At 43.0% G+C, this 26,846-nt stretch overlaps 1 protein-coding gene across 10 annotated transcripts in view; it reads right to left on the bottom strand.

Moving 5' to 3' along the window:
• LOC309518699 (ankyrin repeat and fibronectin type-III domain-containing protein 1-like) overlaps window positions 1-26,846 on the bottom strand; it is a 373,330-nt gene that overhangs the window by 32,428 nt on the left and 314,056 nt on the right. For all 10 annotated transcript variants that reach the window (XM_082199046.1, XM_082199043.1, XM_082199047.1 and 7 more), the window contains 6 exons: window positions 13,837-14,038; window positions 13,128-13,335; window positions 9,673-9,867; window positions 7,739-7,852; window positions 3,958-4,055; window positions 1,077-1,167 (listed from right to left, as the gene is read on the bottom strand). In XM_082199046.1, the coding sequence (XP_082055172.1) occupies window positions 1,077-1,167; window positions 3,958-4,055; window positions 7,739-7,852; window positions 9,673-9,867; window positions 13,128-13,335; window positions 13,837-14,038 (908 nt within the window). The remainder of the gene's footprint in view (window positions 1-1,076; window positions 1,168-3,957; window positions 4,056-7,738; window positions 7,853-9,672; window positions 9,868-13,127; window positions 13,336-13,836; window positions 14,039-26,846) is intronic.

The raw sequence follows: 26,846 nt of genomic DNA, 5'->3' as shown, positions 1-26,846 counted from the left end.
TTTTATGCTTTAAATGTAATCTTTGCCTCTAAAGGTGGAATTTATGTCTTAATTCATTCTCATTGTTGCATGTATATAACTGATCAATCAACCAATATCTCCGCTATTATTGATTATATGGAACAAATGATAACCCATAATCCTTTGAATCCACCTGAAGGTTTTGATCCATGGGACTGGTTATTTTCTTGGTTACCTAATGGAGTATGGTTAAGAAATTTATTATTGATTGTAATTGCGTGTATTGTTGATTTTATTATGATGTGCTGATTGTATTCAATGCTTGCTTTTTTTTGATTTCCCAATATACTGAATGGTGGTTTCGACCACGGCCCACCACAGGGATTACAAGGGAAATTTATATATTTAAAATATAAACGCTTAGGTAATGGGAATGCAATTTTGATTAAGGGTCCCTCTTATAAACAAGAAAAGAGGGCATGTGGGAAAATGATTGCTTGTACATAAGAGCATGAGCAGAGTTCTTATTATTGCAGAGTGATTTTACAGCATGAGATATTGTTAAGAGCATGATGAGCGCGTGAACACCTCATGCTAGACTAATGATTGGCTCACGTAGCATAACACTCTCTTTGTCTGTGTGGGCAAGGGCAAGGTTGCATTCCTTTGATTGTTACTTTTGAGTACCAGGCAGAACAAGCGCAGTGCTGGAGGAGAGAGGATGATTTATTTCTTACTGCACACAATAAACATGGCACGGCTGAAGCCAAAGCTTCTTCTTCAAGTCATCTTGGTGTGAGACTGATTTCTTACTGATTTTCTTACTGATGTCGAGCTGGTTCTCGACATCCTCACACATTTCGAATGGGGACAGTGTGTTTGTAAGTCAATCCTGCTTTTTCTTTTTTTAAAAAAAATGCAATTCTCATAAAATTATCTTTGAATAGTCCATGAAAGTTGGTGCCATAATAATTAGTCTTCAGAATGCCACAGTACCATTTGTTATATACCATTGAGTGCTCACTAAGCTCTAAAACATGAGCAAGAACAGTAAACTAGCCTTACAGTATGAACAATGAGGTGTATGTTTGATGCTCCCTGATGTTTCCACTTACTTGATGGAATAGCAAAGGGTGGTATTGAAGTTTGCGGAGGTCCCCATCCCTTCATGTTGTAGGCAGATACTTGGACATAGTAAGCTGTACCCTGTAGGGAAAGGAATAAGGAGTCACATGGACTAGAGAAAACCTTGTTGCTCAGAAGGGTGAAGGGTGGTTTCAGTTTCCCTCCCACTAATATAGTCACCAGGTATTGTCCATAATATGTCATTATTGAAAGAGAGGGAGGATGTGGAGCAATACTGCCTATGGCCTATGAACTTGCAGAAGCAGTGCAGGCCATCACCATCTTGCACAGTCTTTCTGTCTTCTCCTGTGTCATGGGTTTAGACTAAAGTTGCTGATAAACTCCAGAATAACTCAGATGGTCTGACAGATTTTGGAAGTTCAGCTTTTGCAGATTTAATTTCTGATTGAATTCAGACAAGCTGTAGTCTGTATCATATCTGATTAAAAATGAAATCAGATTAGGGCTTCAGGGTAGCACTGCAGCTTCACAGAAGTCTCTAAATCCTGCTGTGATATTTGTGCTGTGTGCCAGGCCAAGAGGACTCAGCATATTCCACATCCTTCTTACCACAAATGGAAACCCTACTAACCCTCCCATTTCATATTACTTAAGTGGGACTCATTTGTGATGTGACCATAGAAGCAGAGTTTAATGATGTTGTCTTGCATTAGAAATACCCAAAGATCATATTCAGATCTAATCCAAGTCCACATAAATTTTCTGGATGTCCAGCAGATACCCAGGAAATAAATCTGAATTCCCCTCTGCATCCAGTGTTGCCCCATAACCTTGCCAAAGAATATTTGTTATGTATTCAGTTCCTGGATGCATAATATTGCCCTAAAACAGGAATGACTGCTGGTCGCGCCCAGTAAAGCAGTGTGGACAGCCTTCAGTCTGTACCAAATTATCTTGAGTCCCAACCCCCAACTTGATCGTTCCTATCAGTTCAGTTTCACATGTGGAGTATGTCTTTCCTATTAAATGTATGATCAAAATCAATCCAACTTTTATTTTGGGCCACAGCCAACTGAACCATGTCAGCTGATTGTCAGCCTAGTGGTATCACATAACTAGCTTCACAAGCAAACATTTCCATTGGGTATATTGTGTGTAATGTAAGTTTTCTTAGGAGGCTAAGGGAGCAGAGCAAGCCTACAGGCCATTTGTTGCAAAATCATATCCCTTTGCAGCTCCCAGTCTCGTCTCCCCCACAACTTGCTGTTTGTTCAGAAGTCTGGCTCCTGTTTGAGCTCTTGGAAGCTGTCCACCACACAATGGGGAGGGGACAGCTGACAGGCAGTGTGGGTCCTGCAGTTCCCAGAGAGATAAAACTGCAGGGGTGGGGGGCAGGTCCCAGCCAACCCATGACCTCCATACACTTGAGGGTTGGAGTGGAGTCACTGATTCTCATCTCCAATTAGCCATGGAGCTGGTGGAGAGTTTGATCTTTGCAGGTGGTGGGGGTATAAGATTTATTGGCTTGGAGTGGGGGGGGGTGAGAAGGAGTGCCATTGGGTAGAAATCACAGAAAAAACTATGGATCACATGGTTTAGTGACTAAAGCTCAACTGCAAGACCCTGAGATTTCAGCCTGGGGATCGCTGCTCCTTCCCATGCAATGCATACACTGAAAGCTATGAACTGCTCCTGGCATTTAGCATGCTGCATTTCATGGGGAAATGGTAACTGTAAACAAATTATTATTATTTTCTAAAGATACTATTTTTATTATGTCGGCATTAAATGTTTCCTAATTGTTTGACAGCCTTATCACGTCATTGCAAAATCATATGGATAGCCAGTGCAGGGAAATGAGTGGGGAAGCAGGAAGAAGGAAAGAAAGTGGTACCAAAAGAACAGCCCTGAAATTTCAAATGTGTTCACAACAACAGGCAAAAATAGTTGCACAAGAGGCACGTCTCAAAACTCATGAAAAGGAACAAAAATTAGTTTCATATCTTGCTAAATTATTGAGACTGCTTGAATTCTTCTTTGTGCTCAGGGGCAACCTCAGACATTTTGGTTTCTAAAATATAAGTAAAATATTCACCACAAGCCTTTGTACTGGACTATTTGGTTCAGAAGCCTCATGACCAGGCATGGAAATATGCACTCATTTGTGGCAAGAAAGAGCCATGTCCTGATAAGGAGAAACCTTCTGCTTCATATATTATTGTTGTATGTGCAGCTTGATTTTCATTAGGAGAGAACATACAAATATTTGGTCTTTCCTCTGCAGTCTCAGTTGGTACAGCCTAGTAATAAATTTATGGCATGCATCTGCATATCATGTGCCTCATTTCAGACACCTACTTTCTCACACTACAGCAACAAGACGCCTGTTGCTGGAGCTCTTACCTCAGTTATCTCCCCCACTCCAAAAAACCGTATTCAGTTTTATGCCACACCTCTATTACTACAACAAGATTTGTGAGTAAACTCTATTTAGACCATAGTTATCTCAATCAGGAAGCATGACAAAATCCACTTAACCAAGTTTCAGAGGAAAAGAATTTAGGGCTCCTTGCAGCCACTACTTAGGGCAAATGCTGCATCTTGCTGCCTTGTAATGTAATGATTGGGTCCTAAATAGGCCACACACATTTCAGGGAACTTAAAATGGCTACCTGCATGCAGTTAACTTAATAAGTTCAGTGTTGTGTGAAGAAGTACCAATCCCTGAAATGGGCACTTTACTAAATCATTCAGACACCCTCACATTCTGGCTGTGTGGTGGGCAGAGGTTCACTGCAGTTAGCTTGCACTTTGCTGAATTAGAACAAGAAGTATGGGGTGAAGGGATCAATTGGGGTCATTCCCTGAAGTACCCTTGTGGCTCAGCACACAGCACAGTAACTTACTCACCGAGAGGAGGCCATGGATGGTGATATGTAGGTTTTTCAGCTTGTTGATCACCACTTCACCCAGCGGTGGGGAGAAGGTGGGGGAGCAGCTCCATTCGACTGCAAACAAAGGAAAAGCACAGCCACTCCGTCAGTAATTGGGAGTCTTTCATCAGTAAGGCAAAGGATGTAGTGCTTGGCAGTCAGTCAGGGCTAGATTAGAAAGCTAGGCTGCCAGGGATGGTACAGCTGCTGTAAGGGGATTGACTGTGAAACTGAAGAACAAGCTACAGCGGGACCAGCTGTGCATACTGGAAAAATGTATTGAGAAAAAAGGCATGGAAGAGCTGGGGGCGGGGAGGGAAGGTGTCAACTGAGAGAAAGAGAGAGTGCAACAACAGGGCACACCTTTTTCATATTCAAAGGACTTAACTCCCTGCCAAATGTGCAATGCAGGAGCTGCACATAGCGCAGCAGAGAAGTCTCTATAGCTAGGGTTACTTCAACTCTTTATCTCAGTACAGGAGACGTAACAGAAAGAGTTAAAGGCAAAAAAGGCAGGCCAAAAGATGAACAGTCAAGCTGATGAACCCAGAGATAAAAGAGAGAGCACAACAGATGGACCAAACAAAGGCAACAGAGAGAGGGTGGGAAATAGACAAAGTAGATTAAGTGGCAGGATTTGGTGGAGACTGGTAAAGGAAAATTCTTCTGAAAGCCAAAGTTATGATGACAGGACACAAAGGATTTAAACTGCTGGGAATTCTATGTTGAGGGAGCAGGTGTTGAAGCCAAAAAGGGACATGCTTTTATGGGATCCAAATAGCTTGAAAAATGGGACACAGTTATGGCATTCAACTTGAGTGAGCACTTGGGAAGACATTTCTAAAACTTTTAGCAAAAAGCAACTTGCCTAGTGTAGAACCACCACCATTTAGACACTACCATAAATCAGCCACATATTTCCTTCTCACATTACAGAAGAAGTGTAAGGCATTTTCTGCCAAATTTCCAGAATAGCAGATTCTGGAGAAGTGATGAGATTGATTCATGTCACAAGTGGCCACCAACCGAGATGGACTAGAAGAAAGGCATGAAAATATTTCAAATTCAACAACTAGAAAACTTAAGCTCAGTAATCTCCATGAATTATGCAAATTTGGTGGATGTATAATGTCTAAATATTTCAAATGCAAAATCAGTTTGCAAAATTATGAAGAGCTTGGCAGTAACTGAGATGAAACTTCACACAGGAACTGCCACATGAAACCCTGGACTATTTATTTAAGTAATCTCTTAGCCTTTCTTTAGCCAGAAGTCCTAAAGTAGGTAACATAAAATAATTTTTAAACAAATACAATAAACCAAAGAAAACAAACAGTAAGCATATCTTTAATAATTCAGTTTAATCTCTTGTGTGCCTGTGCAAATAAAATAGATAAAAACAGAGGGAAGGGAATTCCAGAGGTGGTGCTTATAACTGAGGCCTTATCTCTTATCACCACTCATCTTCTGATCCTAGACAGCAGCTCAGCACTTCCACAGCTTCCCCTGAGGTGACTGAACAGGATAAACAGCTGGGTATAATCTGCATTCTGATGACATCTCATCTCAGATTCTGGAATGAACTCAGTGGTTTCATGTATACGTTAAAACAGCACAGGGGATAAATAAGAGTCCCACAATGCAATGGATCAGACTAATCAAAATGCCATCCAGACTGGAACAGAAGCACGGTGCCCTTCATTCCCATACTGGACAGTTAGTCCAGAAAGATGTTTAAAGGTACTGAACACCACTGAAAGGTCCAGGAGAATCTACAAGGTCATACTTTCCTGATTTATCTCCTGGGATATCATCCTTCAGGATGACCAAAGGTGTTTCCGTATTAGACGTTAAATTGAAATCCATTTAGATACTTGGTCTCATTCAAGAGTGACTCAAGTTGCCTATCCAACTCATCTGAGCATTTTGCCCCAAAGGGTCTATGAACAACTAGCTGTTATTTCCTGGGTTCAGTGAAGGTTTTTTTTCTTCCAGGAGCCACTACACAACTGCCTACTTCAAGGTGACTGACAACAGCCACTTTTGCAAGCTGGCCTTTATAACATCCAGGAACAAACCTGTCAACCCTCTGCACAAAGCAAACTATAAAGCAAACTAGGCAAGTTATAGTAGATGTTACTCTTCCAAGCACCTATCAGTGTCATTGGACCTCAATAATCAAAACTCATCCAACAGTATTCAACTAGATGGTGTTCTGGAATTATGAACAGACTGTATTTCAAGAACTGTAGATGTAAGCAATTTTATCCTCAAAGAGCCTACTACTCTTAGCAGGCACCTAAGTGTTCCTGAACATGGGAAAAGTCTTGGGCTATATTGGGCAGCATGTTGAGGATGCAATGGGGAAGCAGAAATATTGCTTCATTGCCAACACCACTACAGAGTAGGCTTGAAAGCTGGTCCCCTAAGCCTTCTGAAATGGTCCATACATGCCAGGCCAGCACTTCCCCCCAGAAATGTGAATAATTTATTTTTATTATGGCTCATCTGGCATTCAGCAACAGCACCACCAGGCCTGATGTGTTGATAGCAAAGGTCATGTATTTTACAAAGCCTGGAGGAAGGACTGCAGTGGGAGACGGTCACTTCATTCCTGACCTTCCTTAATGATTTGAAAGCATTTTTACCCTGTTCCTTAGCCAAAGAGACTCAAACAATAGTCTAGAAAGATTAGTAGTAAGGCAGTCTCTGCCCTCAGGTTCATAATCTATACATCTAAGTGGCCTTTCTACCCCACCCCATCTTTGCTACAACCTGCTCATAAAGATTTCCACAGGGACATCCCTCACTTTGGTAATTTCACTGCGCAGGAACATCATAAAACCAACCAATCAAGGGCACCAAAGCAGCCTTCCTTGAGCTCTATGAAATAATGTGCCTGGTGTAAAGTCTAAATATATAGCAGCTTCCTATGTTCCAGGAGTAAAGCAGTGAGATGGGTAGGGAGGACACTGTGAGCCCCATACAGGTTATGGTGCCTAGGCCTTTAAAATAGATTGGTTTGACAAATCTTCAGACTCTCCCAACAACCAACAGGCTAGAACAGTGTAACTTTTGAAACTGGGCCTGAGATTATGTAATCCATCAGATTGGTCTATTATAATTATAATCATAATTCATATAGCACCCAAAGTATTCTAGGAACTGTAAGAAGATTTATGACTGGATAGTCGCTGCCTGCAGACCTTCAAATCTTAAAAGACATAAAAAGAAAAAAAGATAACTTACCATATCTTAATAAGTACAATTGCATTGAAAAATATTTATTATATGTTATGCAAGCTCTTCATAAAATTAACATATAATTAATAATTTTTAAAGGCAATGGTAACTGATTAAGGCTTGGAGGATGCATAGATGGATCAGTAATTGATGTCCATCTCCCAGTCTTTATGGCAGTTGTACTATATATGTTGTGTGATATAATTGTATGTAAGCAGATTTTAGACCCTGTAAACTACAGTTCAGTACCACTGAACTATGCTGATGCATTCCTTTCTTCTCTTTGGACCTTCACATCTTCAATGTATATCCATAAATTATTCACCTCAAAATGACAGGCAACAAATAATTCAAAAAAGGCGGATTTTGGAACTGAATCACTGGGCCCTTAGGAATTTACTTGGATCAGATTCCCGGTCAAGAAGGATTGTTCCAAAAGAGAAAAAAAAGCAATTCACAGGTCCATGTAAGTTTAATTCTTGGGTGATATGGTTCTGAGCATCCTTTGGATTTACCTTTATATTTGGTGACAATGGCTGAATTGACACTTAGGGGCTCCTGGAAGGAAACATCCACAGAAGTGCTGCTGGCCACTGAAAGGTGAACATTCATGGGTGGATCTGGAACCCCTGAGAACAGATAGCACAGGTATAAGGAGGGACATATCCTGGTGTATCAAGGCCTCTGTGGAAGGAATAAATCTTCAATATAAGCCTAATTTACAACTTAACTGCCAGCCAGAATGATCACAATAACAGAGATTCTGTTATGAGGCGAGGTAGGAAGGTATGTTTCCTTTGCAAAATAAAATAAAATAAATTCTGAGAAGAGATATGGTGGCAATTTGCATGCACTGAGATGGGTTCAATCAGCAGAAGATGCAAGACCACAGAATCCCCCCTTAGGTTCAGTAGTCAGATTATGTGGGATAGGTAGGGAACCCTTAATGAAATCCACAAGCTGCACCCCACCTCCCACAATTTTAGCCAAATCATACTCCTCCAAGTTTGCCTTCTAATGATAGTAGCTAAAAGAGCCATTACAAAACAAATCCACTTCCACCTTAAGGAGGAGGTGTGGTTGCAGGCTTCACGACCCCTCCACGTGTGTGGTGGATGGAGGCCAGCCCCGAGCGATTGGGGGGATTCCCAGCCACATCACCCCCTAGCCGGCCAATCGGCTGGTCCGGGGGTGTGGCCTGCCCTATAAAGTCAGGACACGGCCGGGGGTCTCCCTCTTTGCCACCCACCATCTGTCCCTGTTTTTCCCATCCTATAAGGTTTTCATTCTTTGACCTTGCTATGGACCTTGGTTGGTTGCCGTTGAGGGGCCTGGTAGGAATTTTTCCACTTGGCAAATTGGCACCAGCCACTTGGTTTTCGCCTACCTTGTAGCAAATCGTCACAACTTTCTGGGTATTGGTGGTTAGGCATTTGTATAGTTATGTAGATGGAAGAGGGGAGGTAGTCCGTTAAAGGATTGGGGGGCGTGGCCCTGTCCGAAGCCTAGGGAGGTTAGGGCCTAAGGCACACCCCCTATTGGTGACCCCGGGGGAGTTCCTAGTTGATGTGCATCAGCAGGATTCCCCCTACTGGTGGGTAACCCTTCCCGGACTTCAAGCAGACAGGCTGGAGTCGGATATAGTCAGTTAGGACCAATGCCTAAGCCAATACTGCTCTTCACCTGTAACCAATAAAGTTGTGGCCTTTTTTAGCCCATTAACCTTAATAATTGCGTCATGTCTCATTATTTCCACCGGGGGAGGGGGGGTCGGGAACTCGCCATGCAAGAGACAGACCTCCCTCTGCAAGTCAAGACATTGTAGAGTTTTGAGATTTTTTCTATCTCCCCCGCCCTGAAGAGGTAGCCATTGCTACAAGTGAGAACATGACACCAAAAATAGTCAACGTGTCATACAGAAAAGTGAGGGAAACGTTTTCTTTTGTGAAGCTTAGCACCTGGATTGGCATTCATAGTCTAGGGGTCACTATGGTAATTATATCTAAGCTAGGAAATTAATGCTTCCGAAAATATCAAATGGGTTAAGAAAGGTGGCAAAAGGTACAGGATACCGTCATTTATTATACCAACCAGAAAGATCTAGAATATTGGTTTTGAGTGAGAGAAGCAGTTTCAAATCTGCTCAATGAAGGTTGACTAGAACAGCACGGGGAAAGCCACATTCACCCAGCATGGACCTACCAATTTCATTAACTAGTGACTTGCTTCAAGATTCTGTGAATCACTAAATTAAGAACTTTACCATGTGCTGCAAACAACATGGGGTTTATTATGGCAGGTCCTAAGGCCACTTCTTCGTTTCTGTTCTGGACTAATTACATATTGTAGGACCCAATTTCCTATCTCTAAAACTCTGCAGTGACATGCCCACTGTTCCCATCCCTGATCTACTTAGGGGTCATTGCATGCTGCTATTTCAGACACTTACGAGCATGCTCAAATCCAGCATTCATGCGCTTGTATAGCCGATAACGCCATTCCCATGCTTTTAACTGTTTCTCTTTTTCTGAGCCATCTGCACTGGGTAGCTCATTCACCACCTGTGCAGTAAGGTCATTGACACGCTGCTCTGCCTCCTGGACCAGTGTTGACAAGTGCAAAGACCGACTCTCTAGACTCACAACTTTGGAAACGGAACAGAGGGAAAAGGAAACATTTAATACATTGCACAAGAGGAGGAGGAAAAATACATGACCAGGCATAAACCTGCCTGAAAATTTCTGAAGTGATTCTCTTTGCCTCTACCCTCAGAAAACCTCCCATGCTAAGCAATCCCTCAAGCCGAAGAAGCACAGCTTGATCCTCATTTCCCAAACAGCATGGGATAAATGGTTGGTGCAGCTGGAGTTTGAGCTATTAGATAAAACCACAAAGTTGCTTCTCCACAACTGCTTCTGCAAATTTGTGATTCTGGATCCTCTTAAATGCAGATTTAAAGGCCAAGCTCAAAGGAATCCCAGCCCTCCCTTCCCCCAGAATCTGCTGCTTATCAGGGAGCAGAAATCCTGTCTTGTTACACAGCAGGATGCACCCACCAGTTCAAAGCAAGTCTTCCGATAGCAAGCTAGAACTGAATTCTGAAATTTTGTTTCTGGTACAGTGGTACCTCGGGTTACATACGCTTCAGGTTACAGACTCCGCTAACCCAGAAATAGTACCTCGGGTTAAGAACTTTGCTTCAGGATGAGAACAGAAATCATGAAGTGGTGGCATAACAGCAGCAGGAGGCCCCATTAGCTAAAGTGGTGCTTCAGGTTAAGAACAGTTTCAGGTTAAGAACGGACCTCCGGAACGAATTAAGTACTTAACCCGAGGTACCATAGTATTTTATTTATTTATTCAAGGTATTTTTATTTCGTAGGAGCTAACATACCCTGGAAGACCCCAGAAACCTGTTGGAAAATGGCAACTATGATCCTCTTTGCATTTCCAATCCTTAGAGGAAAAGGTACCGTATTTTTCGCCCTATAAGACACACTTTTTCCCCTCCAAAAATGAAGGGGAAATGTGGGTGCGTCTTATGGGGCGAATGCAGGCTTTCACTGAAGCCTGGAGAGCGAGAGGGGTTGGTGGCACCGACCCCTCTCGCTCTCCAGGCTTCAGGAGAGCCCCAGCGCCAGCCCCACAAGGTCGGGGGACAGAGGGAGGCGGAACGCCGCCATCCCGCTGTCTCCCGAAGTGGTTTGGAGGCTGACGGCGGGGAGAAGAGCGCTTCTCCCCGCTGCCTGCCCCACCACTCCGGGGACAGCAGGGAGACGCAGCGTGTTTCCCTGCTGTCCCCGGACCTGATCTCCAGGCGGGCGGGGGGGGGGAGAAGAGCGCTTCTCCCCGCTGCCTGCCCCACCACTCGCGTCTCCCTGCTGTCCCCGGACCTGATCTCCAGGCGGGCGGGGGGGGGGGGAGAAGAGCGCTTCTCCCCGCTGCCTGCCCCACAAGCGCCTGGGGGGGAAATAATTTTTTTTTCTTTATTTCCCCCCAAAAAACTTGATGCGTCCTATAGGCCGGTGCGTCCTATGGGGCGAAAAATACGGTAATTAAAGGATGAGCATTCTGCCCTTCACTACCAGAATGAGCCTTAAGCATTACCAAAACAAGGGTGTTTTTTTTTTTTTTGCATTTCTTACATTGAATGCAAAACCTACATTGACTAAAACATACTGTATTTAAAAATGGGTTTTCTGCTTTTAAACCTGGATTAACAGCATTCACATTTGCATATCTATTCATATTAGTTATCATGATGACCTCATGACTAAAATATGAAAATATCCTCATTCTGTCAGAATATTGGAATGGGTCTATGTTTCCCACAAGCACAGGGTTCTGAATCTGCTTGCACCCACATCCCTACCAGCACCCAACATACCAGTGTGTGTGTGCGTGTGCGCGCGCACCCCCCCCCTTTACCTGCACCACTGGTGGTGCCTTCAGTAGACAACAATGTACCAGGGTGGCAGAAGTGGCAAGGGACCCCAGCAAACTATTGCTGGATATCACTGCTCACCGCTCGTACTAGGGACAATTACCTATCCATTAAATAGGATGGCCAGGTCTATTACTTCATCCAGCTTTTGTCATTACTGTTTGAGAAGTAGCATATGCACAAACCCACAGCTGGAGCACAATCTGTGTGAGGTATTTCCCTTTCCTCAGTCTAGATATGTTAAGAACAAGAGGAGAAGACCCCCATTGAGGATCAGAGTGCATATACTTTATTCACGGGAATCTCTTGGTTTGCCTGACTCCTATGGCTAGGCAGCAAAGAAATACACACCTCTTTTCTATCTCCTTTCACTGAACTCCATTATTACACACAGTGCCAGCTAGGCCTGTGGCTACTCTCTGTGTGGGCCACCCAGCAAGCAGAGACCCCAGTGGCTGCATCTAGCGCAACCTATTTTTGTGTGTGCATGTGTGAGAGAGACATAGACAGAGAGAACACCAACTTGTGAGAGAATACCCCCCCCCCCAATCTCCAGGGAAAGAGTACTAATAAACACTTATTCAAAGTCACTCCCCTTCTGCTCTCCATTCACAGAAATCCCTTCATTTGAAGAAAGGGCAATCTGTTCCTGACCCTAATACCAGAACTGTCAGCTTATTCATGAGGCAGACTACCTGCAAATAACTAGCAGATGAAGATTTTCCTGTTGCTCTTAGCTAGTCATCTGAAATGAGGTGAATTCCCTTCTCATCATTCTATTCACTTCACCTGATCAGGCAGCATTAATGCTTCTTGCAGCAAAGCTGTTCTCTTCCAAGGTAACGCTCTGGAGAGTAAATTTTGGCATCTCTCGGGTGAGGATTCAAACAGTACAAGCGGTTCAGCTTGAATCTATCCTGCAGCCCCACTTCTTATTGTGTGCAAATCAGCTGAAATAATCTCTTAGGAACATGCCACAAGGATGGTGTGACTCTTTATGGTTGTGCCAGTGCCAACCTCCTTTGGTATTCACTCTTGGCATCATTCCTAACACCAAGTCAGATTGATAACTACAGCTTCTAGGATGATATGCTGCTCTGGAACCTTTTAGCTATAGCTTTCATTTGTACCATCATGTTTCAAGAAAATGCTACTGTACTTTAGGCACGACACAGAAAAATCTAGCAATGTGATTTTTCCTGTACTGAGGGAACATATCATCCAGCTATGAAAGACACAGGAGCACACTAGGCACCAGAAACCCTAGTTCCAGGGTCCTATATGTTCTCTCTTTTGCAGCTAACTCCTCTCAGATGCTTTTCATTTTCCACATTTCACCAAAAGAGAATAGAATTCCCATTGCTAATGATATCAAGAAACCCAAGTGGCCAGAGTTCCTTAAGCATCCACAGGAAAGGACAAATTGGGTCATAGGATTGGGCCATTGACTGGTTACTTACAGTGAGGGCTTTCTTTGGCTCCAGCCAGCAACAGTGTCTTGGCGATGGGTGCATTGTTGGTCATGATGGCAATATCCAGTGGCAGAAGACCCTCACTGTTTGGGGTGTTAAGATCCAGCTCCTCTAGGCTAAACTGCTTGAGCAGCTCCTGCACCTTATCAAGGTCCTGCAGCTCAACAGCCTCAAAGAGTGCAGCATTGCCTTGAAACTGCAGAGAGGAACAGAGTCATACAAATGTAAGTATGCCACTCATTTCACAGTCTTCACTACAGTAATAAGATAAAACTGAAATGAGGGTGGAGTAGATCAGTGCAGAGGCCAAGAGAAGAAGAAGACAACACTTTGTTTTCCCACTGCAGCTCAAGCCAAATTTACCATATCCATAACACCTCCAATGAGACAGGGTAAATGTGGGTTGCAAGAGCTCAGAGTCAGGAAGATATTTGACACCTCTAAAGTTTCTATCAAAGTCCAGCAGTCTGCTTGCCTCCTTTTCTTTACACCAGCTGCACTATGCATTCAGAGTTCATGACACAACAGTGGGTAGGTAGGCAGCCAAAATCCAAAGCTATTGCCACACTGTGGCAAGGAAGAGCCAGGTAGTCTTTCAGCAACCATGGTATGGATGGAGCAGAAGTTGTTCCTCTAACAGGATATAAAAATTCTAAAAACCCTCAGAGCTCTTCAGTTGTTAGAGCAATGTACTCACGGGATAGGATTTGCGGAGCTTATCCTTTTCACTCCTCCCTGCTATGCTCCCTTCATCAAATGACATGTAGTTAACTCTGAATTTCCCAGAAAGGTTCCGGTAGAGCCTCTTAGCAGCATTTGGAGATGAGGGTCCTGGCTGCTTCCTAGACTGGGCTAGCTGCGGGTCTCTCATTTGCTGTGTCATTTTAGGTGAGGAAGACCTGAGGAACAAAAAGAAAAAGACAGATGAATGTTAAATGTCTAGAAATACAAGGAGAGGGTGGCCAATCCAGAGCCATGCACAATGGTCTGATTTGCACATAATGCTAAGCCAAGCTAAGGTTTGGTATGAACAGGAGCACAGAGCAAAAATTGTGGTCATTTCATTCCTTTCCTGGTCCTGCTGCCGCCACACTAACAGCAGCTAAGCCGTGTGTGTGCAAATGTGTGAACCTTTTGCTCCAAACAAACCACAATCTCTAGCCAACAAACCATGACTCTGGATTCACATGTAACATTAGCCAAAGAATGGTTTAGCTCCTGGAAGCATAGCAGCAGCAGGTCCAGGGAAGGAGTGAAGTGGCTGTGATTTTCACTGCGTTTGCTCAATTATGCTTAGCCATGGTTCAAATGAGGCTGCTATAACAAGCTGACTAAAAAAAGGGAAACATTTAAACTCCAATAAATCTAAGCTGTGAACAATTACTTTTTGTCTTAATTAGATTTGTTTAAAATTGTAACATGGAAGAATTGTGTAAGGACACAAGTCTAGGCTTCAAGCTGACATAATTCACATAACAGAAAAAACCCTCTGAATGGAAAATTTGGCACATGCAGAGAAAAGTGATCTTTATTGATTCAACTCTTTTAAAACCACAAATATCTAAACCATGCATATATTATGCTTAAGTCTATCCTTTACCCTCCAAACTATGAATATTCCCTCCTCACAAATCAAAACACTGACTAAAATAGCTGTCAGTGCTGGCCGCCTCAAGGTAGGCAAAACAGTAGTAGTTTGGTAGAGATTTAGGCAGGGATGCAAGCAGTCTTGGGACATGGGTGGCGCTGTGGTCTAAATCACTGAGCCTCTTGGGCTTGCTGATTAGAAGGTCGACGGTTTGAATCCACGCAACAAGGTGAGCTCCCGTTGCTCTATCCCACCTCCTGTCAACCTAGCAGTTCAAAAGCAGACTAGTGCAAATAGATAAATAGGTATCACTGCAGCAGGAAAGTAAACAGCATTTCCGTACACTCTGGCTTCCATCACGGTGTTATGTTGTGCCAGAAGCAGTTTAGTCATGCTGGTCATATGACCCAGAAAGCTGTCTGTGGACAAACGCCGGCTCCCTTGGCCTGAAATGAGATGAGCACCGCACTCCATAGTCACATTTGACTGGCCTTAGCTGTCCAGGGGTGCTTTACCTTTACTTTTTTTCAACCAGTCTGTGAGCAGCTTGGCCTACACAAGTTGCCTACACAAGGAATCAGATGAATTATATAGGGCTAGGTAAGACTCTGCTGGTTACTCAGGTCACCTAATCCTGCTGGGCTGACAGCTGCAGTATCTTCTCCAGCCATCTGCAATGCAGTATAGTTCAGACCCACAGTAACATTTGCTTGAAAACTACCCCATTGGCACAGGGAGAAAGGAGCCTGTACCCTGCTGCTTGAGTCACCCAATCAAGACCTTAAAATAGTGTTGCTTTGACAGATGTGTACAGTTCTTGCTTATGAAACCACAGGTCAGAATAATAAACTGGTATGTCTCTGTAGTACTACAGCATCTTTTGCCTTCCTGAATTAATGTGAATTAACATATGATCCATCATGAATGAGGACTGATCTGTAATACAGCCATTCTGAGGTGGTGAAATATAAGCTGAATGGATGCAGTTTGATTTGTGCCTCCTTTGGGCTGATTGTCTTACATGAATCCAGACTCAATTTATAAAGCTCCAGACAGATTTGTATCGCCCAACCATCTGTTGAGCTGGCTGGAATGAACTAAGAAATGTAGGTGCTGAAGTGGTTTTTGGGGATGTCCAGTGCATCAATAAATTACAGTTAACGTGAAACAACCTTGATTCAGCTCAATGCTGATGAAGCACATGCTGAACAAGAGCCAACTCTGGCAATTAATATTTACAAAGACAGCCCCACAGAGGGTGTTAATAGCACCCTTACTGACTCACTCAGTCATTTTGATTTTATCTGAGACATTGTGGGCAGCAGAATTATATCAACTATTTTACCTTTTATTATGTTGCTTTCTTAAGAGCTCAAAAACTAAGGGAGATTGGCTCCTGCCAGGCATTCTCATGGGATAGGCTGTGAAGATTAGCATGTCTCTCTACAAATGTGGGTGAGCCTGTGCTGTAAGAAAAGCAGTAATTCTTTTGCACCTAGGTTGAGAGGAGGGAAAATTTGTAAGGGAACTTAGGTTTTCAGCAGTTTCTTGCCTAAAATAGGATAGCTCAGTAACTGGAGGTCAGGTCCGAGTGATTTGACAGCACCAAGCATATTACTGTGTGTTTAATCAGGGTAGTAGTGTATCTGAGTTCATCAATGTCAAGCATTGTTATTGATGTGATCATATGCAAATGGGGCAAGTTTGGACATGTGAAACATTTGTTCCATTGTTAAATAGAGGGTTGACATACATCTATATCACACAGAAGTTCTGGAGGGCTCATTTCTAATAGCACGCTATCAAAAAGTATGCCATGTGTGCTGTTCAGTTGTGTGATTTTCTGTAAGCACAACAGAAAATGGTGAGAAATTAGCCCTTCAGAATATGCCTAATAGAAGCATGGTAGGGAATGTTCTAACTCCATGAACCATCCTAAAACAAAAAAAGAAGCTTAGGAGTGATATATAGCACCTAATATTCAAATCTTAACATTTGATCTGATACATACAGTATGTAGCTGGCCTTATACCAGGTCAGACTAATAGTCCATCAAGCCCAATATTGTTCTCCACTAGTGATCTTCCACATCACCTTCTATCTGCTGCTTTAACTGAAGAGGCAATCAATTGAACCTGAGATCTTCTGAATTCTGCCACCTGTTCTAGAGTGGGGAAACACTTGGTGGTTCTCTAACAACATGGCTGGGACACAACAGCATGTGCATAGTGATCCCCCAAGTTCGAAAGCATACCAGTGCGAGTAGATACATAGGTACCGTTGTGGTGGGAAGGTAAACAGCGTTTCCGTGTGGCCTGGCTTCCTTCGTGCACCAGTAGCGGTTTAGTCATGCTGGTCACATGACCCGGAAAGCTGTCTGTGGACAAATGCCATCCCCCTCGGCCAGAAAAGCAAATGAGACCACACCTCATAGTCACCTTTGACTGGACTTAACCATCCAGGGGTCCTTTACCTTTACCTTACTAGCTAAGAGTCCTTATCGATGCCTAAAGGTACAGCGTAGTGGCTAAGAGATTGAGCTGCGAATCAGGAAATTCCAGCTTGAGTAAACCACTCATAGGTTGTTCATTAATTTAAAGCTATATACATTTTGTTAATTAAATAATAATAAAGTGGCATTAGGCAAGTCATTCTTTCTCAGCCTCAGTCCCCACATATACAGTGCAATACGAGTGATAACAGCACTGACTTTATAGGGTTGTTGCAATGATTACAACAAGATAATTTCATGTGAAACAGTCTGAACACTTTAAAGTGCCATACAAACATTAAACATTATCTATGTCAGTATGGAAGCCCCACACAGTTGTAAGTGTTCTCTATTAGCAGGTGTTGATGTAGAACATTTGGCTGCCATGTGATTTACACTGACTTTTAAAAGCTGACCTCTCTTGTTAAGGGGCTGTTAACAGCCTATTCCAAGGCCCGGGGGCCAGATCCAGCCCAATCACCTTCTAAATCCGGCCCGCGAACGGTTCGGGTATCATTGTGTTTCTACATGAGTAGAATGTGCTCTTTTATTTAAAATGCATCTCTGGGTTATTTGTGGGTTATAGGAATTCATTCACCCCCCCAAAAAATATAATCCAGCCCCCCACAAGGTCTGAAGGACAGTGGACTGGCCCCCTTCTGAAAAAGTTTGCTGACCCCTGGCCTATTCACACAAGCCATGGTCCAAAGATGGGGCCGTGTTAAGTGCCTCAGAATTTTCTCTCAATACTCAGCATGAGCCCCATCTGTGTTATGCTTACTGTGATGTCTGGTCCCCATTTCTGCATTGCCATTTACATGAAACCACAAGTCTTAACCTAAGGAGTACCATTTAGGTTCTGGTCACCAAACCAGGAAGCAAGAATCAAAACCTGGTTCAAGAGTTACACAAATAGAAAGAACTGGGTGATTCAGCCTCTAAAGCTATCACACTAGCTATTATGTACTATGTATACTCCATGCCAAGGAAAAAATCAAGAGCCATAAAGTTCAAGAAGCATCAGTTAATAAGGACCGCTCCCTTTAGAAGCTGAATGAGAACCATCAGAGAATAGATTAATCTGGGGCTGAACAAACAAGGCATGGTAATATCGCAGAACCAGATCAGAAGAAAAAGAAGCAGGAGCAAAGAACAAATTGGAAATGAGCAAGGCTCAGCAGGAAGAATTTATTGTCTATTCAGGAATTAGTCTGGTCTTGCTGAATCAGGACCATAAACTGAATCAAGATTTCAAGCTGCAGTTCACCAATTTAGTCACATCACAACATAGATGCAAAGAAGAACAAGCATCCTAATCTCTCTGAAATTCAATTAGGCAGGTAGCTAGGAGTTAGTTCACACCTCTCTAATGAGGTGTAAATTGCTATGGATTTAGCATCAATTACCCCCAAGTGTTTGTGTTCTCACACTGCAGGTATGATTGAGTGACAGACTTGCTGGCTCAGACTGAAGCCACATGTGTGCCCAAGTCCTAGAAGAACTATTAAAACCTACTTAAGTCATTTATGCAACTAACTGAACCATTTGTAAAGAATAGCAGGTTAATTTTTAGATTCAAATTGTAAAGATGATCTTTTAGATTCAAATTGTAAATATGATCTTGAGGGCATGTGCAGCTGCAGGTTTTTTAAATGTTAAACAACATAATTCAATCAGAACAATATTCCAAGACACCCAAATACTGTGTGGAGCCAGAAGACTGTAACCTGCCATGGCCCTGGATCCCAATTCCCCTCCATCAGTACAAGGAACAAAAGACATGGAGGGCAAGAATAACTGGTTTTATGAACACCCTCAGGAGGCAGTCACCAAAGTAAGCATCCCATTAGACTCCCATTAAGGAGGTTGAGCCCAAGGGAACAGTGATGTTTCCATTTGCTGCTGCTGCTGCTACACCTCATCCTCTGACCTGAACTCTTCCCTGGAATGATTTGCAGCTCATGAGGACACACCTCCACAACCAAATGCAAAATAAAGTCCAAATGCAAAATAAAGCACCTCAGCTCTGCCAAGAGGACATACCTCTGGGAATGGCATGTGGTCCTTTTAATTCTGAACAGTTTCCTCTGTGGATGTATGGCTTCAAAGCTCAAAAAAATTAGCTCCAAGTCAACTCTAGACCTCTCAGTCCCATAGTAAAGTGATCTGTAGGTACTTGCATGTGCGTAGCCAGGATTTATTGGGGGGCAGGCTTTATGTGCGGAGGGAGCAGAACTGAGATATCTGTGGTGCAATTGGTCAGTTAGTTAAGCATTTCTGTTTATTTACTTGGTTGGGGGAGGGCAGCTGCCCACCCTGCACCCCCTGGCTACTCCCATGGGTACTTGCCACAGACTGTGGTCTTCAGCCAGGAACAAGAAAGGACCCCAGTAAAAGCACAGGGCCACTACAGTTCTATTACTGTGCACAATGGCCATTGGCTGTTCATGAGCAGAGCCACAGAATGTATCAATTTTCATGAATAATAAGGAAAACATAGCTCAATGAAATTCATTTGCCCATCTGCCTGATTCTATTCATGCAAAATTCAGGACCGCTTCCCCCCCCCCCCAAGCAACTGGTGAAGCAAATACAGAAACACCAGAAGTAGAGAATGACGTTGGTTAACTAGAAAATAACAACCAATCTGGCATAAGTCAAACTATATATAAAGATACAGAAAACATAATTGTGGGCAAAGAAGCTTAATGCTGAAGGCTGCTTTTGCCTCCTGCACTTGACTAGAAAAAAAGGTGGGAAATAGTAGTAAGAAAGAACTGGTTAGGGCAGAGTGGGGGGAAACTGTGTTGTTTTGACTCTTAACACCCATCAGTCCCGGCATGCATGCTAATAGCAAGGGATAATGGGAGTTGTAGTCCAACAACATCTGGAAGGCCGGAGGTTCCTCACCCTTGGGTTTAGTAGGAGTAACTCCCACTGGAAGTTATACAGTATTTCAATATATTCCACATCTGCCTATGACACTTTTATTTTTATTATTTATTGAATTTAAATGCCCCCTATACCCGAAGGTCTCAGGGCGGCAAACAAAACAAAATCAGAATATAAAACCAGAAAATATATATCAAAATAAAAACAACAACCCAATAACCCTCCCCCAAAAAACCCGCATAATTTAAAAGGGCATAGGATTTTATGGGGCATTATACAAAACAGTCTGCTTGTCAGAGTTACTTCATGCATTATTTTTTAACCTTAGACTCGGGGTGATGCTCGGGGCTGGGGGCTGAATGTGACACTCCAGGCATCCTCTTTATCTGGACATCAGAACTTTGTCTATACCAAACGCTTTCTTCACATGCTACACTCATTGGCCCTGCTTCACATGTCAGGTGTTTTTGCTTGGCTGGAATATGTCCTTGAATTCACTGGCGGGGGTGATGAGAGTGAGGGCTCACTCCCATTTATTGTTTTGTCAGGCATGGGTTTGTGTGTGGTCTTGTTTGTCTGTGGAATTTGTTATGTTTTCTGTAGGCCATTTCCGAGGTGAGAGGCTGGATGTGGTCTGGACTGGGGCACGTGAAAGTGGTTTCATGTCCTTGGAGTGAAAGCCCAACCCTGCACTGAACTGTCTCTTTCCTGGTGTGAGACAGGAGGGAATACAGAGTTTTTGTCCCATGTGAGAGCTTGGGTCTCAGTTATGTATGACTGTTGTAAGTGTCTCCTTGTGGATGTTCCCCCAAACACTGTCCTCTGCTGTATATTTATGGTCTCTGGAGTGGGCAAGCTGCCTTGTCTCCGCAACTGAAGAGGCTGGGGCTGTGCGACATCAGCACGCCATGCACACAGGGTACGCCAACATTATTTGTGCATGCTCTGCAGCATGCTGCTTTGTTGTGCACATGCACTGTGGTGTGTGCACACAGCTGCCATTTAATTTTGAGGGGGCCTGGCCCCCTCCTTGAAAATTTTGGGGGCCCTTGCCCCCCCATGACATACCTGGAAGTGGGTAGTTATGGGAAGCTACTGTTCGGCACCATGGGAATTGTCCTGTGGTGTCCCACAGGGTTCCATCTTATCCCCCATGCTATTTCAACATCTATATGAAGCTTCTTGGAGCTGTCATCAGGAGATTTGAAGTGAAGTATCATCAATATGCAGATGACACCCAGCACTGTCTATCTGTTCCATCTGAATTAGGAGAGGTGTTTGAGGTGCTGGACCAGTGCTTGGACTCAGTGATGAGTTGGATGTGGGCCAATAAACTGACAGAATCAGAAAAATACAGAGCAGTTTCGTAGTTTGGGGTTGCTCCTGGATCCAACATTGTTCATGGAGGCTCAGGTGATCTTAGTGACTACGAGTGCCTTTTTCAGCTCTGACTGATTTACCAGCTGTAACCTCTTTTGATGACTTGGGCACTGTACCCCGTGCTCTGGTGCAATGCCCATGAAGATGACCCAGAAACTTTAATTGGCCCCAAATGCAGCAGTCAGATTACTTGCTGGGATTCCATTTAGATCTCCTATAACCTAGGGTTGCCATATTCTGAAGAACAAAAAAGAAGACACACAGGGGGAGGGGTTTGCAGGAGTGCATGCGCACCAGACCCAGCATCACCATGCCGCCTACACCATACAAATAACATTCTATGTTCAACTAAAAACAGCATGAACTACAATAATCAATGAAACCCTTCCCCCCCACACTTCACCTCATCTACCTTGCCATTGGAGCCAGGGACAGCCAGTGTAACATGATGGCAATATTTTGTTCCAGAGAGCCATCAAGTAAATGCATTTTGCACATGTGGCAGGTTCTGGGCCAACCTCAGGGGCAGCTGCACATAAAGTGCAATTCAGTAATGCAATCAGGAGATCACCAGTATATGGACAACAGTGGTCAGTCTATCCTGGCCCAGAAATAGCCACAGCTGTCTTACCTGCCAATGTTGGTAAAAGGCACTTGTAGCCACTGAGGTTACATGGGCTTTGTGTGACAGAGATGGATCCAAAAGTTCCCTAGACTACAGGGAGAGTATAACTCTGTCCAAAGCAGGCAATTGACCGGTTATTCAGACTTTGGAACCTCTCGCCCACAGCACTTCTGTCTTGCCAGGTTTCAGACTCAGTTTGTTGGCCTTCATCCTTCCCACCACAGAGTCCACACACTGGTCCATGGCTTGCACAGCCGCTCCTGATTCTGGTGTTAGAGAGAAATAGAGCTGGCATAGCGCTGACATCACTGCGCTGATGATACCTGACCCTAAATCTCCTAATGGCTGTTCCCAATGGCTTTGTGTAGATGTTAAGCAGCACTGGGGACAAGATGGTACCCTGTGGCACCCCATAGCACACCTGTCGGGGGCCTGAAAAATAATCAACCAGTGCTGTTATCTGAAACTGATCAAAGCAATGTGGATGTATGACATTAAAATCTATTTTGAAGGCATGGGAAATCTCTATATATCCATGAAAGGCTGGGCTCAGAATTTTGTTTCAAAATCTGGCCTTTACTTCATCCTTCTCCCATTTGGCAAACCATCTTGTTTTGAAAAGAGCTGAAGTTAACATGCATGTTTGGTCTTGTAAGAACAATAACTTAACTTATAGAGCTTCTACTCGCGCCAAAAATATTTTTTTTTGTTCTCCTGCATCCCTAATGATGCCAACAGAACTCCAGGAGAAGAGGCCTGCAGTTAACCACAAAGCAGGAGCCAACAGACTGCGGGTTTGTTTGTTTTCTGTTGTTGTTTAAAAGTGGTGTCTACTATAGAATGAGTAGTAATCTTAGCAACATTCATTGTGAGGGAAATCCATTATGAACAAGCTCACATCCCCTTATTCTCAGTTAATGAATGAGAGGAAACTTGAGAGACACATGCAAAGGGGAGAGAAAGGGAGAGACGTCTCAAGATCATGCAAGCCACTTGAAATATATTACTTCCAAGAAAGTTGCAATATATTTCCTTACAGCTTTTACATATACACAAGTTATTTGCAATTGAAAGAGTTCATTAAAAGTCTAAGGGGACATTTGGCAAGTGCGTTCTTTACTGCTTTAGATACATGTGCCATCTTCATAGTCAGATGTTATCATAAAGCTTAAACCAATTCCAGCTAAACAAAGTAAACTGTTTCTAGTAAACAGCTCTTAAACTGCACAAGATTTTGTACCAAAAGTCTGCACCCATTTTGCCAAACTGGATTCAGCTCTGCAGGCAGAAGAAGAGACTGCAGACTTTCTGCCTCTACAAGTGTGTGCCCATCTCACATAATTAGCAGCATCACTATCATTGTTAATCCTAATTGGAGATCTTGTGGGTGGTCTTCACAGGGATGTCAGAGGTTAAGGAGAGAAATCATCAGTGTCCTACACAAATATAAATGAGGCAAATTCTTACATCCCAGAAATATGCTGAGTGTAGGAGAACCTCAGTGGAGAAGGATTTATTTCCTTTCTGTGCATAACAGGGAGGGAGTTGCCAACAAAAAAACAAGTCACTCTCATTGGAAAACTGGCCTGCTTGATCACTAGCAATTCCTCCCCTCCCCACCAAACCATGTCATTTACTTATGAGACAAAACTGCAAGGAAGCAAATAAACTTATGTTGTCTTGGTTTTTTTTTTTAAGGGGGTATCTTTAAACATATATAGCATACCATACATTTCCTCCTTGAACTGTGACTCATAAGAATGATGCTTCTTACTAAGTTCTTCTGATTTTATAAAGCAGTCTCTTGAACTGGGATTTTTAGAAATCCTTCCATTAGAAGAAGCGGCAGTACTGAAAGGATTTCTCTTAGAGGCTTCTGGAAACCTGGCATATCTGTCATCTGTGGTTTCTATTCTACATGTACAAACACAGCTTATCAATCATCTCTCTGTCTTCTTAATGAGTGCCTGCAAATGCCAGTTTGCCCTACCTGTAACACTTCTTTCATTTATCAGAGATTTCTCTGCAGCACAAATAATTAAATTGATTTTATTTTGTCATTTATATAAGCTAAATAGAATTGCTATTGCTTCCTGCATCTTCTCTCTGAACCAGGTGTCTGGACGATGCCAAAGGGAACCTCTGCAATTCCTCATTCCCTTTCTCTTTCCCATTGAGGGACTAATTTATAGTGCCTGAAGCTTCAATGCACAGAAGATAGAGACAGCAAGGGATAGATACCTGGCTTTAAACCAAACTGACAATTTTACAGGATTCTTATAGAATTAACACTGCTTGGTCTTTGTCCATCACTGAATTCTTATACAGCTTTACTGAAGAGCATTTGGTGTGCTTGCAACCCAAACGATCATGGCTCAATGTAACACAGCACCATTTTTGTTCATATTTTCATGATGGGAAAAGGAGGAAGTCCCTCTACTACTAGCATTCACTCAGCAAGTTTACACTGTACTTTAATGTTGTCATTATTATTATTTTTGGGGGGGGGGGAGGTGGATAGGATAAATAGTTAGTTCCTCTAGTCATTTTATTCAATAATGAAAACAGCGGTATATTATCTTCAGCTAGGATAGAGAAGTATATTAGCATTTCTTGTCTCTGCTGTGCACAACATGCACTGACACTTTGGAGAAAGCATAACTAGTGACAAGTTTCCCCATGAGGCCTGGTGGCTACCACACCCCATTATGGAAATCTCGCCACCTTAACTTCATGTACTACCCACATTTATGGGATTGCAACCTTTGTTTTTGCAGTGTGCCACACAAACCTAGCTCTCAGTATAACTTTCAGAAATGTATTAGTAGAATTGTCAGGTCCAGGACTGAAACCAGGATGATGTTATCCTGCCAACTAAACAGGTATATTTAGAGACTAAGCTCCAATATTAGGGGTATGAGGTTGGTACAAATCAACAACTGGTATGCACAGGAAAAAAAGTTCTGCACCTATTTAATCAGTATGGTTGAACTGCATGCCATCCTTGCTAGGAGAACCTGGATGGTATGCTTGACGGACTGTCTCCTTCCCTTTTCCTCAAATTAGATATTGGAGAAGCTCAGCGGGTTTTCCCCAGTGCATTCCTCATCGCCAACCCCTAATTGCTGCTTAACATTAAATAACGAAGTGAGGAAATGTTGGGCAAATGTTCTTGCTGTGGGAACACACAGTTCCCTTTAATTACATTGTTTTTGTTTGGGTTTTTTTTATTAGTTGTGCTGTGGGTTCCCCCTCCCTGACAGGGCCAGCAAAGCACATGCTAAATATGGCCGATTTTAAAATCCACAGTGAAACCCGAATCTCGGCACCAGACTGACTGGAATCGGTGCAACCCAGGGTTACGAGGGACACACATTCCAACCTCTCTACTGTTCTCACTCAGATCCACAGTGAAATAACAGCATGCCCCTCCCTTCCTGGGTCAGCTGGAAACTGCTTCAAGTCTTTCTAAAGAGACATGCTGCTGTTGGTGGTGAGCCAGTTCAATATGCTTAGCATTCTATACAGACAAAGAGTATCAGCCCTTGGACATCAATTTCCTCTTCAAACACTCTTCCTGACCATTACTCTTACTTATTCCCCCCACCCATCATTTGCCAGACCATATCCCTTAACCTGTTGCTGCTTCTTCCTCTGCTCTGTATCAAGTTCAACATCTCAAGTCAAATTCTCTCCAACCTAGAGATAAGTTTTCATCTCAGCCCTTCGTGTATGAAAGTATATGTGCGCACGTGCCCACTCTGATTTTAAAAGTATGCCGACATGCTGTCAGGCTTTGGATGTGGCTTGCTTTGATTATTTGTTTTTGAACGGGAAGTTTTATGATTGCATTGGGAATCTGTCCTAATTGAGGCTGAGTCAGAATTATAGTAAATGAGTATGTGTTTTAGTTTGTTGGATAAGCTTTAACTACTCTATAATTAGTTTGTGGCATGTTGGGATTTTTATTTTTTAATTTTTTTTAGGAATACGCTGAACAGAGAACTAAGCAGCAAGTCAAAGTGACCCTAACCTATCAAACTATTTAATTAAGTCATTGTTTGGCCTTGGGGGTTTCTGCAGGAACTTGGGGCGGAGTTCTAAGTTTGGGAGGAGACCATTCAGTAGATTCAAAACACCTTTTCCTGTATCTACAGAACTGTAGGTAAGAGACTGGTAGCAATGTTTGAGACAGATGAGAAGCAGATAGTCTTAAATTGTAATTTTACTTCATTCTTATCTTCAGAACTCAAAGGAATCTGCTTTCCTTTGGAATGATTGCTCTCTAAGTCAGCCTTGCGGTGCACCTGTTTTCTCAGCTTGTGACAAATGGATTGTTTGCTCAGCCTGCATTTATGGGAATGAATGCAAGGTCCAGCCGTGGCAAGGGGGTTGGGTTAGATGGCATTTTCTTCCTTTCTTACTCCATTACTTTTTACTCCACATTTTAAGTGCTTGCCCAAGGGAAGGAAAAGCAGATTTAGGACATACCCAGATGACTGCAACCCCCCTCATCAGCATTGTATCAGCACTTACCTCTGATCCAATTCAATAGAATGCTCTCTGCTTTTAAAACAAACAAACAAACAAAACAAAAAACCATCTTGACATGAGATCTTTACCAGTGCTGGACAGGATTGCATGAACTTCACCAATAAAACTGGTTGAGAAAATAGCAGGGCACTGCTCTAGAACACGCACCCCTTGCTGGCTTTTGCCATTATTTTGGCT

This window comes from Podarcis vaucheri (genome assembly GCF_965113315.1).
Source record: "Podarcis vaucheri genome assembly, chromosome: 14".
NCBI classification, from domain to species: Eukaryota; Metazoa; Chordata; class Lepidosauria; order Squamata; family Lacertidae; genus Podarcis; species Podarcis vaucheri.
Note: the sequence above shows the minus strand (reverse complement) of the source record. Positions and strands in the feature narration are given on the sequence as shown.